Below are 18,084 nucleotides of genomic sequence, written 5' to 3' on the forward strand. Positions count from 1 at the left end.
CGCAATAAATGTTTGGATTGGAGTTAATTATATAAACTCACTCGTAGTAGAAAATTGTATCCAACAATTCTACTAAAATAGTTGGTCAATTTTAAATTTTCTTATGAGTCAGGCATTTTTTATTTTATCCTTCTAATTTTACTAGAATAATAAGGCTCATTATTAAAGTGTCGGCAAAACTATGAATTTAAATAAAAAAGTAATTATATTTTATAATTTTATTACATAATACTTGGTAACACTTGTAGTTTTACATAATATGAGTTCAAACATTAAAGCATCTACAACCAAAGAGTTTAAATAAAAATATAATTAAAAAATATAATATAATATAATAATGCAATTACTTGAACACTAGTATTTTTACAATTAGACGGCCGCGATTTATTTTGCAGTTTTATTATTAGATAAATTGTATTTATTTGAACACTTATATATAATCAAAATTTGTAATTAATTTATTTACCTTATAATTTATACACGATTAGAAAATACTACGTGCTTAATAAATAAAATACATTATTTAATTTCGTAATATCTTGTAATTGACCTAACATTATTTTGCTCAGATAATTGTGAAATTCAAAAGATATTTATGCAATACACTGTAATTGAATTAATGTTATTGTAAACTTCCAGCTCTTACAGTGTATATTGCCCTTGTAGTGTAAAAGTTTCTTATTTTCATCTATTTTTTTAAAAATATTATTAAGATTAAAGAGAATTCACTAATTGTTGTTTAAGATTATCATATTATACTTTGTTTGAAGTTATATTATTTTGATAAATGGTGAAAACTTAAGGCGTCTCAATTGAACACTAAGTCGCTATTAGGAGGAGTTAAATTCCAATTCCTCTATCCAATTACTAGATGGAAAACTAACGAGTAAATACAATAGAAAGAAAAGAAAGGGAAAGCAAGCGTGACGCATTCCAATAAGGTTGGCGGAAGCAAAGCGAAAAAAATAAATAAAAGAAAACCTAAAAGGGAGAAGGAAAAGAAACCAAGCAAGAGGAGGCGTTTTGGGGAGAGGCTTTAACCATCGTCGCAGCCAAGCCATGTCTCGCCAGACCTCGAAGCTGGTCGGATCCGTCGCTTCCAGGCTCTTCTCCCTCCGTAACCCGGGAGCATCTTCGCCTCTATTGCCTTCTCCCTTATCCTCTCAATCTCGCGGCTTCGCGGCGGCGCCGGCGGCGGCGGTGTTCGTGGACAAGAACACCCGTGTCATCTGCCAGGGGATCACCGGAAAGAACGGCACGTTCCACACCGAGCAGGCCATCGAGTATGGCACCAAGATGGTGCGTCTTTCCTTTTCCTGGTGGGATTTCGTCTTACGTTTTGTTTGAAGGGGTTTTCCTAAATCGAAGGGTTTGGTGTCGATCGTTGTTGTTATCTGGGGATTTGGTTGCTGTTGTTTTTGTTCGATTGATTAGTCTTTGCCTATTCAGTGATATCACGGGGAGTTGATTTGGTAATTATGTGTGATTGATCAATGCAAGCTGATCTGAAATTATCCAATGTTTAATACCCAAATGGGCCATTTTTATTTTGATCTTTTTCTCTGAGTACGTAGATTCGCTGATCTCCTTCTTTTCATTTTGATCTAAACTTGGAGATGGTGTTGCTGTCATCCATTGGCTTGCGCGCTTTACCATAGATATGTTTGCTTCTTTACCTTGTTGCGATTAACCTACGTTACGCATTTCATCCCCGCATGAAGGAACGTTTGAGAAAACTGAAATTATGAAGTATGATACTTAAGAGAAATCCAATTCCTTTTTTAGTTTTCATTTATCACCTGCAGCTGTAGTTGAATGGGACTCGCGCCTATGTAATGTGGTGATAATCCTGGTACTCTGGTGGTATATATCTATTCATGGCTAGATGGAGTTAAGCTTATGATTATAATAATAGTTGTTCCACTATACTATCTTTGGTCTTTATGGTAGATATGTCTACTTCTCAAAGCGCTTGGATGTTTGAGGGGTTTCCATCTCTTTCCAGCCTAAGTGCATAATACCAGGATATTATATTTCATGAATTTTCTTTTCCCATACTATAATTTTAAGGTCTAACTGAAGTTCTTGAACTTGGTTCTTATATTACGGCACTTAGTTATAGGATGTTGATGAATGTAATAGGCTTCATCTGAGAGTGAGTGTTAAACATGTCGGATATGTTATTTATCCATCATGCAGACTTTTACACTGCACAAGTAGATGGACCCGAGTGATTGAGTTATGATGTATCTACAACACAACAATGATGATAAGCCATTCTCCAATATAGGGTGTACATATCTCTGTGTGACCCATTACATCCCATGTAGAAACAACAAGGATTAGCACCTGACCAGAGTATTATTATATCCCTGTAGTGGTAACTGGTACGCACTGGCACTGTAGGTGGTGGTTTGCATTCTCATTATGTGCCGTCCATGCCTTTTACTGATCTACCGTGTAGATTTCACTGAGAAATTTATGCAATTTAGCCTGCTTCCTTGAATGATAGTGTGATTGCCTTTGAGATACTTGCTTCTTATGACAGGTTGGTGGGGTGACACCTAAGAAAGGTGGAACTGAACACTTGGGTCTTCCAGTGTTCAATTCAGTAGCAGAAGCAAAGGCTGAGACAAAGGCCAATGCATCAGTTATCTATGTTCCACCACCATTTGCTGCTGCTGCAATTATGGAGGCAATGGAAGCTGAGTTAGACCTTGTTGTGTGCATTACTGAAGGAATCCCTCAGCATGATATGGTAAATGGCAGATTTTATGCTACATTTTCCAGTTATTTCTGGCAGAGTGTCTTATATGCTGTTTTAGTTTTTCTTCTATGTGGTTCAATGAGAATGTTCCTTGATAAACAGTTCTATGCTTTGTTTTTCTTCTAATATTTTATGTGCAGATGTTGATAAAGTTTCTAAAGGAAGAAATGGGTAGTTATGTTCATAACAGTGAAGTCTAAAATAAAAAAGGGTGGGAAAGTATGTTGGTAGGAGGCAAAATTCCCAAAATATGCAGTCTGAATACTTAGTGTGTATATTTCAATTTGGCTGGTAATCCTTTCACAGGTAGATCCTCCATTAACCATGCAGCCGTGCCATGATTAGCCTGATCATGCCTTTTAAAGTTCTTCAGTCTTCCTTTCTTTCAGAAAATAATTCATGTCTGATATAGCCATTTGAGAGCATTATGGATCCATTTTCGCTTAAAACTTTCTGAAAGAAGTTGATGTCATTATTATTGAACTAAATGATAACTTACGGATTAACAGTGTTCATTTCCAACAGAAAGTACTGAACTACTGGAAAAATACTTCATTACTATAATCTCCTAGTGTTATATATATTTGTTATAATAAAATGGATCTAACCTTATCATCAATCTGAAGAAATGTGTTGATTCATCTCATTTTTCTGTTAGGATCTTGGTACATCTCTATGAATGATCTTATGATGCACATACCGATAGTGATATTAGGTAGTTGCTGACTAGTATAAATGTGTTGGAATGGATAGATGTTGGCTACTGCAGGCTGTTTTTTGACATTTTTTGTGGATTTGCTTGAGGCACATGTTCGGCAAATACTTGATTTATATGCACCGTCTTGTCCTGCTAGATGGTCAAAGAAAATAACCTACACTTCAGTTGTACTATGCTGATGTGTCGAGGACTCACATCACTGTTCTTGTTTGCCTGCATGTCATACATATTCTTTATCATATTCTTGGATCTTGAGAGCATCTCTAGTTTAAGGCATAAATTGTGACATGACCTTGTAATTAGCTCTATCCACTAGTGAGAGTGCATGGCAATTTTGTGAAAGTTCACTATTCAGAAGACATGAGCTTCATTTTGTCAAGTGCCACTTTTTTGTTACTGCTGAATGAATCGATGAGAAAACCTGTTTCTCATAAGCATCTACTTTGTGTATATTAGGTTCGAGTGAAGGCTGCTCTTAACAAGCAATCGAAAACTAGATTAATTGGACCAAACTGTCCTGGCATTATCAAACCTGGAGAATGTAAGATCGGAATAATGCCTGGTTATATCCACAAGCCAGGGCGTGTAGGGATTGTATCTCGATCTGGTACCTTGACTTATGAAGCGGTATGGGATTTCTCCATGATAACTTGTTTATCGTCAAGAGAATCATTGTAAGAATTTATTATTGTGTTCTTCATTGGCAGGTTTTCCAAACAACTGCTGTAGGTTTAGGACAATCAACTTGTGTAGGTATTGGTGGAGACCCCTTTAACGGGACAAATTTTGTTGATTGCATAACAAAGTTCCTTGATGATCCTCAGACTGAAGGTAACCTCTTTATTCTTGGGATAGTAGCTGTGTCCTTTTGTTTTAGAAAGTTAATGGAACTGATTTTTAAGGCTTTTCATCGTATAGAGATTTTGCCTAGTGTGTTCTCTGCTGTAGTGCTTGTCAACAGAATACCCCATTGCTCAATATTGGACAGTAGGAGGCTTTTTTTTTTCTTGTCCTTCCTTTTAGAACAATGAATGTAAATTGCATGTTTTAAGCAAAGTATCATATTGCTTAGGAATCTTTTAAATTGTTTTACTGACTGGGCTGTACTATACAGTGTGAGAAAGCTTGAGCAGCACAGATCTGATTTGTATTGTAGAAAATGTATTGATCAGGCTTTTTGCACTTTCTTCGTCATATGTGTGTGCAAATATTCCTATTCATGCATTTCTTTTAACTAAGATTTGTGTAGACATTGCTACTATTCTTTACTGCCTCTAGAAATAGATTAGGCTATTTCTAGATATGCACGTTAGCATCATTCCAATTCAAATTCTTATGTCAAGCTTAATTAGTGATGTTGGACGAAGAAAGGGTGTGCTAGAGACAATAGAGAAGGAAGATAAAGAGAGCTAGATAGAAAGAGATAGATAGAGGCTTATCATAAAACCTGGTAAGCTGATTGGTGGATGAACCTAGCTACCTTGTCACTTCAATTTGAGGATGCAGAACTGAGAGCATCTGCAAAATTTCCACTGTACACTAAATAAAATCTCAACATAGTTGAAACTTGAAACTAGATAATTTTCGATCTATGCAAGTTGTGTTCATCTTTGGAGCACAAGTTAACCCAAGAAGCCTAGTAAGAGATGATGTGCTCTTTATTTTTGATGTATTGAATTTTCAATACTTCTTTTACAAGATATCTGTGTCATTGCATGCATTCAATGGCTTATTTTGCAGAGTTTGATAATTTAAATCTGCTGATGTGTCTGGAGGATTACTACCTACATTACCATTTACCAAAACTGCTTCTATATGCTTTCCAGGTATTGTTCTTATCGGAGAGATTGGAGGTACTGCAGAGGAGGATGCTGCAGCGTTAATTAAGGTAAATATTTAGTGAGTAATGTTGGATGATATTTTCCACTGCAAGCATTTCACATTCACAATGTCTGACATACATGGAAGAACTTCCCATAATGGAGAATCTGCTTGTTTCTTGTCTTGTTCATATTCTACAAGTTACTTTTTATACATGACTCTAATTTGGTTAGTGTTGCATAAACGCCTAGATATGATTTTTATGGCTAACCTTTTGATTGGTTGAAGCCTTGGTAAGTTCTGACTGCCTGCCAGACTGTCATGGATCTGTGTCCAATATCGCATCAGACCTACATCCTAAATTTATTTTTCTACCAGAGTTGTGTGAAAGCTTGGGCATGATCTGCATAGCAGTAACACAGAATTTTCAAACATGATTTTGGCAAAAAGTTACTTGGTAATATTGATTTATAATGTTTCAGTTTAAATCTACGAAATGATGCATAAAAGAGTATCAAGACAATATGATATTCTCATTGAGGGCCTAATTGTTTCTATGGAGTATCTAATTACCTTCATTCTTTTTTAATTTATTACTCGGCTTGGTTTCTGGTTTTCTGTATTTTGAAGAAGTGATGGAACTGGCAAAACTGCATATTTAAACCCGTTTAGTTATGTTGAAAACCAATGATAAGTTCAAATTATGTTTTGAAACCTAGTATTAGATCCATAATATTTCTGAGAAATCTTGCCACTTGGATCAACTTCTGGGTTTCATTTATTATCTTTTTGTGTACTTTTATTTACCTTTTCATATGTGCATGTTTATCTGTCAATCCTTCAAATTTTCATATAAATTATATTACCCCTGAATTTTCTCCTTTAATGTATCGATTCCTTTGACTCCCTATGTTAAATGGGTATAGTGAAGGGTAACTTGAGAATGACCTTACTTTTTGTGTTCATAGGTAGGCTTGGGGAAGGCATCTTGATATTATCTCGACTAGCTTAATGGAGGGGTTAGAACATATTAATGAGATTATCATGATATGAGGAGGATGTTAGTAAATAGATGAAATGAGGAAAAAGAAGGGTGTGGCATAGATTTCATGGAATAAGGGGTTATTGTAGATGAAAAGAAAGAAAATTTTATCGAGATGAGTAGGCACTTGGGTAAGGCATCAATGGAAAGAAGAAAAGAATTCGAGCTTGAATCCTCGTGAGAATTTTGTATATAGATTTGAGGAAAGAGATGGACGATAAAAAGTCAGGTATGTCATTTAGAAGGCTGTTTTCATCAGTCTACAGTAGTAACACAATGGAGTTGGAAACATGTAATCTCGAAATATGTAGAAATTTATTAATTTACATGAACATATGTGAATGTGGATAGTGGATACTACTTCCTTTTTCCCTTCCTAGTTAGCAAGTTAATAAGACACTAGTCTTACACGCTGAGTAAATTCAAGTGAATCTATTTTCTTTCAAGTCTGCTTGACTGCCTAATGTTTGTAGACTTATTTATTAGTTTAAAAACTCTCTATTGATGAACACTTTTTTCCTCATTCTTTTATGCTTTCTTCATGTTTTATTTCCTTCTTGACAATGCAGGAAAGTGGAACTGAAAAACCCATTGTTGCATTTATAGCTGGACTTACTGCGCCACCAGGTCGTCGCATGGGTCATGCTGGAGGTGCGTGTTTTCTCATAATGTGCTTTTTATGTTATTGATAAGTTGTGACATTTCTTACCTGCAAGTACATTATGCATGTAAAGTAGCATGTTTCTTGTTTTGGCCAGTGTTGTGAAGAGAACTAGAATCTTTTGCTTCCAGCCCACATTGATAAACTTTTTTCTCTCAGGATCCTTTCAAATTCTGACTGAGTCAACTTAAGGGGCTGTTATTTCATAATTTAACAAGATTTTGACCTTAAAAGAGACTTTGAATATGTTTGCCAGATTTTATTAAGGTTCTTAGTGGGTTAGACTTATACATTGTTTGGACTTGCAATCTTTGAACTCATAGATGCAGTAAACGATAAAGAATTGCCATGCCTTCAGCATGTGGGACGAGGTGTGCCAGCGACATACTGGCACGTGGCATGAGGGATGCTGCAGGGCATCCCTCCTAATAGTTTTGCTACTCGTCATCGTCACCAATCGCTATCGTAGATCGCCATCGCCCGAGCTCGCGTTGGGTGCTCTAGAGAGAGAGAGAGTTATCGGTTAAAAACTTAAGTTGCGGATTTTTAATCGATAACCCTATCTCTCTCTGTTGATTTCTCTTCCTCTTCTATCGGGTTAGGGCACCCGACGCGAGCTTGGGCAAGAGCGAAGGCGAAGGCGAGTATCCCTTTTTTTTTTCTTTCATTTTCTTATGGCATGTGCCGTGCCGACCACCGTGCCTGTGGCACGGCCATCGTTGGTTGTCAGCACACTCCTAAAGAGCGAAAAAAATATCATACGAGTTAGAAAAGCTTTGTAGAAGCTTCTTAATCCCACGGAAGAGCCGGAGAAGTTCTGGCATCGCATGGGGAAGGAGAGGCTCAGCCACCATTGTTAGGTTTTTTGAAGCTTCAAATCATGTCGGGGTAACGGGAAGATGTGAAAATTAAAAGGATATTGGATATTGGATATTGGATAGAATCCATTGTTATAAGTGAATGTCCATTAATATATCACTTAAGTTAGGATCCATTATCATTTAAGTTAGGATCTTATCACTTAAGTTAAGATCCACCAAGCTAGGATCCGTTAATATATCACTAAGTTTAGATCCATTATAACTTAAAATTAGGATCCATTAATATAACTGGTTTGGATCCATTATCACTTAAAGTTTGGATCCGTAAAGAAAGTTTTCTTCCCCCTTCCCTCTTAACCCTTCTTCTTCTTTCACTTCCCTCTATGGCTGAGGAAACATAAGAGTGATAATGGCGGCGCTGGCAGTAGTGCGGTGCTAACTCTTTTGTCTTCTCCTTTCTTCTTAGCCAATCCTTACTAAACATAAGTTAATCTTGTGTTTCTAAAACAGTAAAAAGTGGTTCATACTCCATAAACCTGCCTATATACGCTCATGCCAAGCTTTTAATAGACCGTAGGCAATAAATGAGTGGACAAGTTATCGTGGAACACCTAGGTGCTAGGCGAGTGCCTCAAATTCAAGAAGATTAAAAATAAACAAATAAAAAAAAACTGTTTGAAAATTTAAAATCAATATGCATAATCAAAGTAAACTAACTTATTCCAGTTAAGCACCATATGAAGCCATTAGAATCCACAAATTACCAAGATCTACAAAGATTTTGATTTTCAAGTTCAACCTACATACTAAAATATGATACAAGATGCAAAGGCAATCTGGGTGAGAGCTAAGCGGAGCCTAGATGTCTTCCAACTAAGGCAAGTGCTTAGGTGGTAAGGCATAAACTTTTTAAAACCATGTACAGTGTTTTTGAAAACTGTAGGCAGGCAGCCGAGGTCGCCTAATGCCTGGGGGTTAGGCGGGTGCCTAGGCAGGCGCCTAGGCAGGCGCCTAGAAATAAGGCGGTCATATAACAGAAAAGCTGTGAAACCTCAAGATACTTATATGTATTTGCAAAAAAAAAAGTTGTTCCTTGTCTAGAGGAAATGGTTGTTCTTGCCACCACAAGAGTAGTCTTAGAGTAGTGGCAGTAGCCTTTGGCTGTTGCTCTTCCCTATAGTGGTCATTGTTACTAATACTTACAAGAAAAGAAGAGAGAGGGAGAGAGCATGAGAATAATAGAAAGTATGACAAAATACCCACTTGAAATGAAATAGAAAACCCTTACAACTTGAATGATAGGTAGGTATGGGGCCAAGTGGGAATAATACTTTATACATAATACCTATACTAGAATTGTTAACAAGTTCGAAAATGACTTAATCACATGCTGCCTAGAATATTATAACTATTAGATTTGTCATGGACTTCTGGTACAATGTCAATTGTTCACTTATTTTGGCTTCTATTTGGTGTACGGTTTTTGAAATATTGAAGTGTTACGAGTCCTTAATTTTGAACCTTTGTTAAACGGAAAATTAAAACTGAAGGTAGAGATAACAAATTAGTAGCTAGCAGTTCGACAGGTTGTAGAATTTGCTTCAGCAAGTATTCTAAGGTCATTTGGTGCTAGTGACCCTCGTCAGACTCCGTTAGATTTTCCTTGTTAGCTTTGTCTACTCAAGTTGAAACTGGTTTAATTGTGTTTCCGTTTGTTGCAGCAATTGTCTCAGGAGGAAAGGGTACTGCCCAGGACAAAATTAAGACACTAAGAGAAGCAGGGGTTACCGTCGTCGAATCACCAGCCAAGATTGGTTCAGCTATGCATGAAATTTTTAAGCAGCGTGGAATGGTAGAGTAGAGAGCATTTCAAGCACTACCTCCTGATAAGACATCTAGTGATCTTTCATTTACAGCTGCTTGAGCTAACAATTGGCATTTTTGTTTTCCTTTCCACCTGTGTTCTGTTCGAAGAGTTAACCTCTTCTCCTTTTCTTTGTTTAGAAACTTTTAATAAAAAAAAAAAGCCTCGGTGTATGATCTCGGAAGCATAGTACAAAACTATCTATTCGTTCTCAAGTACCTCATAGAAGGTTCCTTCATTCTCTTGTTATTTATTTTTCTTTGTTTGAGCTTTGCAGAGATTTTAGAAACTCATTTTAATATGTCATTTGTCTGATGTCATTTTGTGCTTCTTGTTCATTTAATCGTGAAGTAACAAATAATGATTGCAATTGTCTTTACTACGATAATGGATTTAATATAAGTTCTAAATGCTGTTGATGATTATTATGATTTCCTGTGTAAAATAAAAAGTGTAATACATAACAAGTTAATGGGACAGGTTAACCTATGATTGCAATGTTACCCCTCCTACGTAGAAAATCCCAAGGCTCAATTTGTACACCGAAACCAAAATATAATTAACCTATGAATCTGTAGACTAAATTATTAATAATATTCTGGGGCATCTTATTGAGTTTTATTTTATTTTTCTGTTTTTAAAAATATTTTCTGAGTTGCATAGTAATTGCGAGACTAGGACAGCAAAGAAAGTTCTCTGATAGTGACACGTCAGCCCTAGTATCCGTATATGCTCCGAAGTCCAAATTCCATTTCGTTTCTACTACATTTCAAAACAGTAGTGTCCTTTCGATTGATACGAGCTAACGAGCGTATACATCTCTTTTTTCAAGTCCAGCAATAAAAAGCGACGACCAATAGAAGATATCGCGTTGGAGGAGTCTAAAAAGGTTAGACGGCAAGATATTTTGGTCTCGCTCTCTCCCTCTCTCTCTCGCACTCTCGTCTGAGGGTTTCTCATATTTTTCTCGTTGTCTAGGTTTCTATCTAAATGCAATCCTCATTCCTTTAGATCGATATTTCTTTCTTAGATTTGATTTATTTGAACTTTTTTTCTTGGATTTTTTTTGCTCTTTTCTGCGTCCGTTTGGGTTTTTTTAGGGCGGTATATGCGCTAAAGTCTCGAATTTTACTGCATTTTCATTTGATTATTGGAAGTTAGTCGTGATTCTTGTTTATGTCTTGGTTTTCGCAGCAAGGCAGATTTAGGGTTTTGATCGCCTGTTCTGCGGCCTGCTTAGATCTGAAGTGGATTTTATATTGCGTTGAAGAGACTGAGCTAGGGTTTAGGTAATTTGGGGCAAATTATGCGAAGTTCATGGGCTGATTCAGTTGCGAACGCCGAGAGCTCGGCGTCCGCAACCGGCGGTTCTGCCAACAATTTCGCAGCTGCTGCCGCTCCACGTCCAACTCGCAGTAGTTACGTTCCTCCTCATCTCCGACACCGGCCGGCACCCTCCGAGCAGTCTGCTCCTTTGCCTGTCGACGTGTCTTCTGGTGCTGCACGTTCGTCTGGATATGCTGGTGCCGTTGGTGGGTCTCGCTGGGGTGGTAGCCCTGTCCGTGATGTGGGTCGCCCCAGTTTTGGCGGTGGTGGCTATGGTGGCGGAAAGGGCGGTTGGTCCTCGAGAACGGGTGGCTGGGACCGTAGGGAACGTGAGGCGAATCCTTTCACAAATGACGATGATACCCCAGAGGTTGCATTTGATGACCAGGAGAACTCCGGGATCAATTTTGATGCGTATGAGGACATCCCGGTGGAGACAAGTGGGGATAATGTACCCCCACCGGTGAACACGTTTGCTGAGATTGATTTAGGAGATGCATTGAATGAAAACATACGCCGCTGCAAATATGTGAAGCCAACGCCGGTACAGCGTCATGCGATCCCGATCTCCCTAGCTGGTCGGGACCTGATGGCCTGTGCTCAGACAGGATCAGGCAAGACGGCAGCCTTTTGCTTCCCTATCATTAGTGGGATCATGAGGGGGGAGCCACCGCAGAGGCCAAGGGGTGCAAGGGCGGTATTCCCTCTTGCCTTGATTTTGTCCCCTACTCGGGAGCTCTCAGTGCAAGTATGTTCTAATTTGGATTTTTTTTTTTTGTTTTTTGTTTTTTGTTTTGTGGTGTGTGTTGCTTCTTTATTGTTAATATCAGTAGGGAAATATTTTAGCAATTCTTACTTCTTTCTCTTCTCATTGTGCTCGTGTATGTTTTGCACCCTAGATACATGAGGAAGCAAGAAAATTTGCATATCAAACTGGTGTCAGGGTGGTTGTTGCATATGGAGGAGCCCCAATTAATCAGCAGGTTCTTATTACATTTCTTGTCTTGTTTTGTTTCCATTTGATTGTTAACATTACTCTATGATTTTTAGTTCTTTGGCATGTCATATGATGCTACGAAGTTTAATTTTTAGATTGTCTAAGTAGCTTCTGACTGTGTGTCTGCTCTGCTATCTTAACCCTTTCTAGAAAGTTAGCTTAAAGGGCTGCTTATACTTTATGTATAGATGTTAATGGAGGAGCTTTTCTCTTGATCTTTACTTTGGAAAAAATTCCTTTTTGCATCTGCAGCTTATGTTCTTGTAGAACACATTTCACTTCCACAACTTTCTATGATACTAATGACTTTCCTTTTGATTTATACATAATTAAATAATAGTGTATGATTGTGTCCTGGAAGCTTTATTTTGATTGACCTAGTTTGCTGAATTTGCTTGCTCCCTCTATTCCTTCTCAGATATCAATTGTGTTAGTCCACTGTTTGTTTTAGGATTATCTTCTTTTTCCCTTTCTAGATTAGAAAGTAAACATCAAATTATCCCTATTCCTACTCTAGATTAGAAGCATTATTTGAATTATTCCGCACATAAGCCCAATTATAATTTTGCTTCTGATTTGACTAAAAATATTTTAAAAATCCTTTTTCCTCTCTCCTACCATCCACCTATCTCATTGCATACCTATAAATAATGAGAACATAAATTTAAATTTATATGTCAAATCAAGGGTATTTGACTTAATTTATACTTTTTATTTATACTTTACTTTAATTTTATGTCATATCAAAGATAATTATTACACAATTCTTCTATATTGCGAGTAAATATTAAAATATCCGAGGAACAATTTTAGGAGTAAGAACCCAGAATAACTATTCTAGATTTTTTCTTTTATCTTAAATAAACCGGGGCCTTATAATTTAGGCTTTATTAGTTAGAGAATTAATTAGAATCACGATAAATATGTAGAATTAATTAGATCTAGATGTACTTCACTATCTCACGTTTTATAGCCATTTTCAAGTGCTTTCTTTCTTTAATTTATTTTAGACTCCTGCACCTTTATCAACACCAGTTTGATATCAACACATGCTACAGAATTCAGGTGACCTGGAAATCATCTTGAGATTTTGTCCTTTCTCATGTTAATTATCACCTGAGTTCATTGTTGTAATGGATTATTTTTCAAATGTTTGATACACTTTTTGACTGATTAGGTTTGCGGCAGTTTCTTAAGTGATATCAATTTTGGAATCTTTCCTGAATTTTTGGTATCCTATTAGTTTGGTTAGGCATCAGATTCCTGTTAGTCACTATACTGTATTTCTGATTAACTTCCATGAATCTTTGCAGTTACGGGAACTGGAAAGAGGCGTTGAGATTCTTGTGGCAACTCCTGGTCGTTTGGTGGATTTGCTAGAGAGAGCTAGAGTTTCATTGCAGATGATTAGATATTTAGCTCTTGATGAGGCTGATAGAATGCTTGATATGGGTTTTGAGCCACAGATCCGTAAAATTGTTGAACAGATGGACATGCCGCCACGAGGTGGAAGGCAAACCATGCTGTTTAGTGCCACATTTCCCAAAGAGATACAGGTTATTTTGTTTTTCTTTCTTGTTCTATTATCACTACTAATTTTCTCTTTAGTGTCTGTTATTAATCAGATGCCTTTATACTTTCTGATTGTCAGCATTTCAAACACTCAGCAAAGACTACCTTTTTAGTTTTTACAGTTGCTAGAGAATATGTAGTCTTTAGATTTTATCCTTGTGAATAGTCTTCATTCTAACCAAATTCATTTCATAGTTATGTATTATTAAATTCTCTGATATTTAAATTGGTTTTGTAGTTCTGAATATTTTTAGCCGGTCACTGGTGTTCTGGTGGCGACTTGGAAAACCCATTAGCTACCTAATTCCTATTATTATGGCTTTACATATGCTTCAGTTAAATGCAAACCAATTGTATCTAATTATAATTCTTCTATTTTGGTGGTGGTTCAGGTTTGAATATGTTGTTTTCAAAGGACTAATGTCCATTGAGATTTTGCTTTATTAGACTGTACAATTTGGCTTAGGATTCGCCTTTCTTTAGTCTTGGATAGATTGGTAGAATATGGAAGTATACAATGCATTAGGAATGAGTCTGAGATGTGATTGCTTAAAATGTGATAGTACATACTGCCTGTAGTAGGGCATATGTATGTTGTAAATTTAAGTAAAAGAGTAGATTAGGATATGGCTTTTTTTTTGTGTTTGAGGGCTTTTCTTCCTTTCCTTCTTCTGTTTATAGAAGTAAGTTCGATAGATCCAATTCTAAAGTATTGTTTGAGCAAGCACTTGCCAAAAGCTACTATACTTTGGGAGAAGTCTTCCTTATTGTCTTCGACTTATTTGAAAGGTAAATTCAAATTTTATTGATTTTGGGGGTCATTTGTAACATTTTGCTCAGAAAACTGTGAAGGTACTTTTCTTGAGCATGCCCAAAGATGCTCTTACTACTGTGATGGTTATTATGTTATATTTGGTCATTTATGGCTTAGTAAATCAAACCTAGATGGAGGAAATGTTTATAATTGTTGTATGCATATTTAAGAACATTTTTTTTTCAGTGCCACACCATTGATATTGTCAGTAAACCTTTGGAGCATGATGTGAAACATGATAATACAATATATATATTGTACAAAAGCCTTGTTGATATATATATATATATATATATATATATATATATATATATTATTTTGCCGCCTGGGTTTCTGCAATATTTTCTTTTTCTTCTGTATGAGTCCTTTCTTGGTATATTCTTCTAACTAAAAGATTAAGAATATCTTGGATATGTGTTGGACACCTTGAAACTCGTTTTACACTTTTAACTCATAAGACTTAGATGCTTTGAACAAGCTCACCTCTCAACATTTAAATCTGAATTGGCTTGGAGAGTTGTTAAAGTTTTGAAACTCAATAGAGTTTGATAGTTGAGGATACATTTGAAATAGTAAAAGATAAAAATTGGTTTGTGAGTTAATTCAATCTGAGAAGATTTAGATCTTATGATGCATATTTGTTAATATGATGATAGTGGTGATGTTGTTAGATGAATTAAGCAAACTTAAATAGTGAATGTTCACTAATTGTTAGATGAATATAATTTGGGAATCATGTGGAACATAGAATCCATAGATTATCTTCTTTTGAACTCAAAATATCACCAGGCATATTTTGTAGTTGTTTACACTATGATTTTGTACTCTTATCTTCTCCAGAATCCTTCACTAGGATAAGTCCAGTCAGAAGCAATTTGTGTCCATGCAATAGAGTTTAGTAAATGTTTCCTCCTCTTTGCCTCCTGCTTAGTTTTGGCAAGCTTTCTAACATATTATTTGTCTGACAATTATTAATATATTTCTCATGCAGCGGTTGGCTTCTGATTTCCTTGCCAATTACATCTTTCTTGCTGTTGGAAGGGTTGGTTCTAGTACTGATTTGATTGTCCAGAGAGTTGAGTTTGTCCTTGAGGCAGACAAACGGAGCCATCTTATGGATCTTCTTCATGCCCAGAGAGCTAATGGTGCTCATGGGAGGGTAATATCCCTCTTCATGCATATTATTTGTTGTTTCATTAGCCTTTTCCTCTCCATACAGGAAAGGTGTTGCGTGTTATTTGTTCAAGTTTCAAATTTGTTGTTAGTTTTTTAATAACGTATTTTATCTGCTTATACTGATACTGATTAGTTTTATCATTGTAGCAAGCTTTGACTTTGGTCTTTGTTGAGACAAAAAGAGGTGCAGATGCATTGGAGCACTGGTTATGTACTAGTGGCTTTCCCGCCACTACAATTCATGGAGATAGAACACAACAGGTAGGAGAGTCGTGATTTATCACCATATTTGTTGTCATTATAACTGTGTTAGTTTTATAAATATCTCTTGCACTTCATATATCTTATCATAATTATATATACATACATAGGTGAAGCTTTTAATCATATCATATTGTCGGGCTGTTGCATTTTATTGTATAATTTAGTTTCACTCTATTTTGGCATTTTTAGTCATTAAATAATTTAAAGCGCTAATATTAGATCTGCTTTTCATTTGAAACCAGTTCATTTTACCTGTGAGACTCAATAATTCCTTCATGTAACTTGCTTTTCTTGTAATGCATGAATGAAATTACTTATCATGAACTTTATCTTTTATGTTCTTTGGTGCTATCTTCTAGAGTTTCATGTCATGTCTGTGTGGAGCTGCTTTTTTTACCAAGTGGTTAGAAATTTAGAATGGAGTTCCTTTCAGCAGGATTCTCTATTGGTTACTGGGTAAATGAAAAAGCTAAGAAGATTGGGCACTTCAACATACATATCATATATATCAGATTAGATTCTCTTTTGTGCAATTCATAGATGTGTTTTTTATTCTCCATAATCATTCACGCCTTTAATAAGACTGGACTGCAAATTCTGGACATGGCTTAGACAATATAAGATATTTCTTGTATGGAGGAGGTTGAGTTATGATGCTGACCTATGTAGATAGGGCAAAGCTGGAGAGACCTGCGTAATGATGAATATTGTGAAAGTGTGAACTGACAGATTCCTCTTTTTTTTCACTTCTCTCTCGCCCATCTCAAATTGCTATTCCCTTCATTATATTTTGTTGCCAAGTTCTATGCTAAACAAAAGTCTTATATACATGTAGTTTCTTATAATGATAAGGAGGATATCCAATGTGGATAAACCATATGTATGAAAATACTAAAATTGTATTATTTTTCCATCAGCTGCACGAGGCTACATGGTTAAAACTCTTGTAATCTGGTCATTGTGATGCCCACCTTTACATATTGGTGCCAAAACAGCCTATAGTAGATTTTGTATATTAAAGATTGATGAACAATGGAAGATGGGATAGGAAAACAGATATCACAGGATAGAAATTTCTATAACCTGACATTGTTTCTTGCCACTGTTTTAATTACCATCCATTGATTCAATTCTAGAACTGCAGTGGAGGTAATTCATTCCATATCATAATAGCTGGTGACATCTCCTTTTAACCCTGCTAGATTATCTTAATGATTCTGCCTGCCCATTTTATCAACTTTTTGGTAGATTTAGTTTGGTTGGTCATTAGTGTTTGTTTCCAGGTTGTTGGTTAATGGGCCGTTTTTTTGGACATTCTTGTTTATATCATGCAGGAAAGAGAACATGCATTGAGATCCTTCAAGAGTGGAGCAACTCCAATCCTTGTGGCAACTGATGTTGCAGCACGCGGGCTTGACATCCCACATGTGGCACATGTTGTCAATTTTGATCTCCCCAATGACATAGATGACTATGTTCATCGTATCGGAAGGACAGGGCGAGCTGGAAAGTCTGGTCTGGCAACTGCCTTCTTCAATGAGAACAACTCGTCTCTTGCAAGGCCATTGTCTGAGCTCATGCAGGAAGCAAACCAAGAAGTACCCGCATGGCTGGCACGGTATGCTGCTCGTTCTTCCTATGGTGGCGGTGGTAGGAACCGTCGATCAGGTGGTGGTGCTCGCTTTGGTGGTCGTGACTTCCGACGAGATAACTCCTTCAGCAGGGGAGGCGGAGGTGGAGGTGGAGGTGGAGGTGGAGATTACTATGGTGGAGGTGGGGGCGGAGGCTATGGAGGTGGTGGATACGGGGCGCCATCAGGATACGGTGGTGGCTATGGTGGTCAGGGGGTGACCAGTGCTTGGGACTGATTAATCCCATGGTCTCAAAATTCAAAACAGCTTATATCTATTTACCCTTTTGTCCTGAAAAACAATTCTAATGGGGTTTCACACTTTCAGAGATAAAATGTAGTGGGCGATTGTCCCTTCCCCCCATATTTGCCTCATTCAGTTATCTCTCTTTATCAGTTCCTGACTGTCAGTAGCGATCTGGCTGAATTATAGATAGAAATGTTATGGTGGATTGTAAGTGGTGGACTTGACTGACTGCTAATTTTTTCATGGGATAATCTCACAGCCTGTCTTTCATTTCCCTCTATTTTTGTGACTTCTTCCACAGACTAGTTTTTCATGGGGTAAGATGGAAAAGGTTTTCTTCTCAAGTCACCTTCTTTGCAACCCT

General features: G+C 36.8%; 2 protein-coding genes across 4 annotated transcripts; both read left to right on the forward strand.

Moving 5' to 3' along the window:
• Positions 1-873: 873 nt before the first annotated feature.
• LOC140783922 (succinate--CoA ligase [ADP-forming] subunit alpha, mitochondrial) lies at positions 874-9,932 on the forward strand. Its single transcript, XM_073131057.1, has 7 exons — positions 874-1,299; positions 2,549-2,758; positions 3,942-4,112; positions 4,193-4,316; positions 5,312-5,373; positions 6,918-6,999; positions 9,552-9,932. Exons 1-7 carry the CDS (start codon positions 1,060-1,062, stop codon positions 9,689-9,691), a joined length of 1,029 nt encoding a protein of 342 aa, XP_072987158.1. The 5' UTR covers positions 874-1,059; the 3' UTR covers positions 9,692-9,932.
• Positions 9,933-10,466: 534 nt separating this feature from the next.
• LOC140783921 (DEAD-box ATP-dependent RNA helicase 37-like) lies at positions 10,467-18,000 on the forward strand. Of its 3 annotated transcripts, none has more exons than XM_073131055.1 (7): positions 10,467-10,583; positions 10,889-11,768; positions 11,920-12,003; positions 13,331-13,573; positions 15,395-15,562; positions 15,727-15,840; positions 17,178-18,000. In XM_073131055.1, the coding sequence occupies exons 2-7, from the start codon at positions 11,001-11,003 to the stop codon at positions 17,709-17,711; spliced, it is 1,911 nt and encodes a 636-aa protein (XP_072987156.1). In that variant the 5' UTR covers positions 10,467-10,583; positions 10,889-11,000; the 3' UTR covers positions 17,712-18,000. The 3 variants fall into 3 exon arrangements, with proteins under 3 accessions (XP_072987156.1, XP_072987155.1, XP_072987154.1); XM_073131054.1 differs by having other exon boundaries at positions 10,563-10,604; XM_073131053.1 differs by having other exon boundaries at positions 10,565-10,672.
• Positions 18,001-18,084: the final 84 nt, after the last annotated feature.

The sequence above is a fragment of the Typha latifolia genome, chromosome 3 (assembly GCF_019914945.1).
Source record: "Typha latifolia isolate L0001 chromosome 3, TyphaL0001v2, whole genome shotgun sequence".
Lineage (NCBI taxonomy): Eukaryota > Viridiplantae > Streptophyta > Magnoliopsida > Poales > Typhaceae > Typha > Typha latifolia.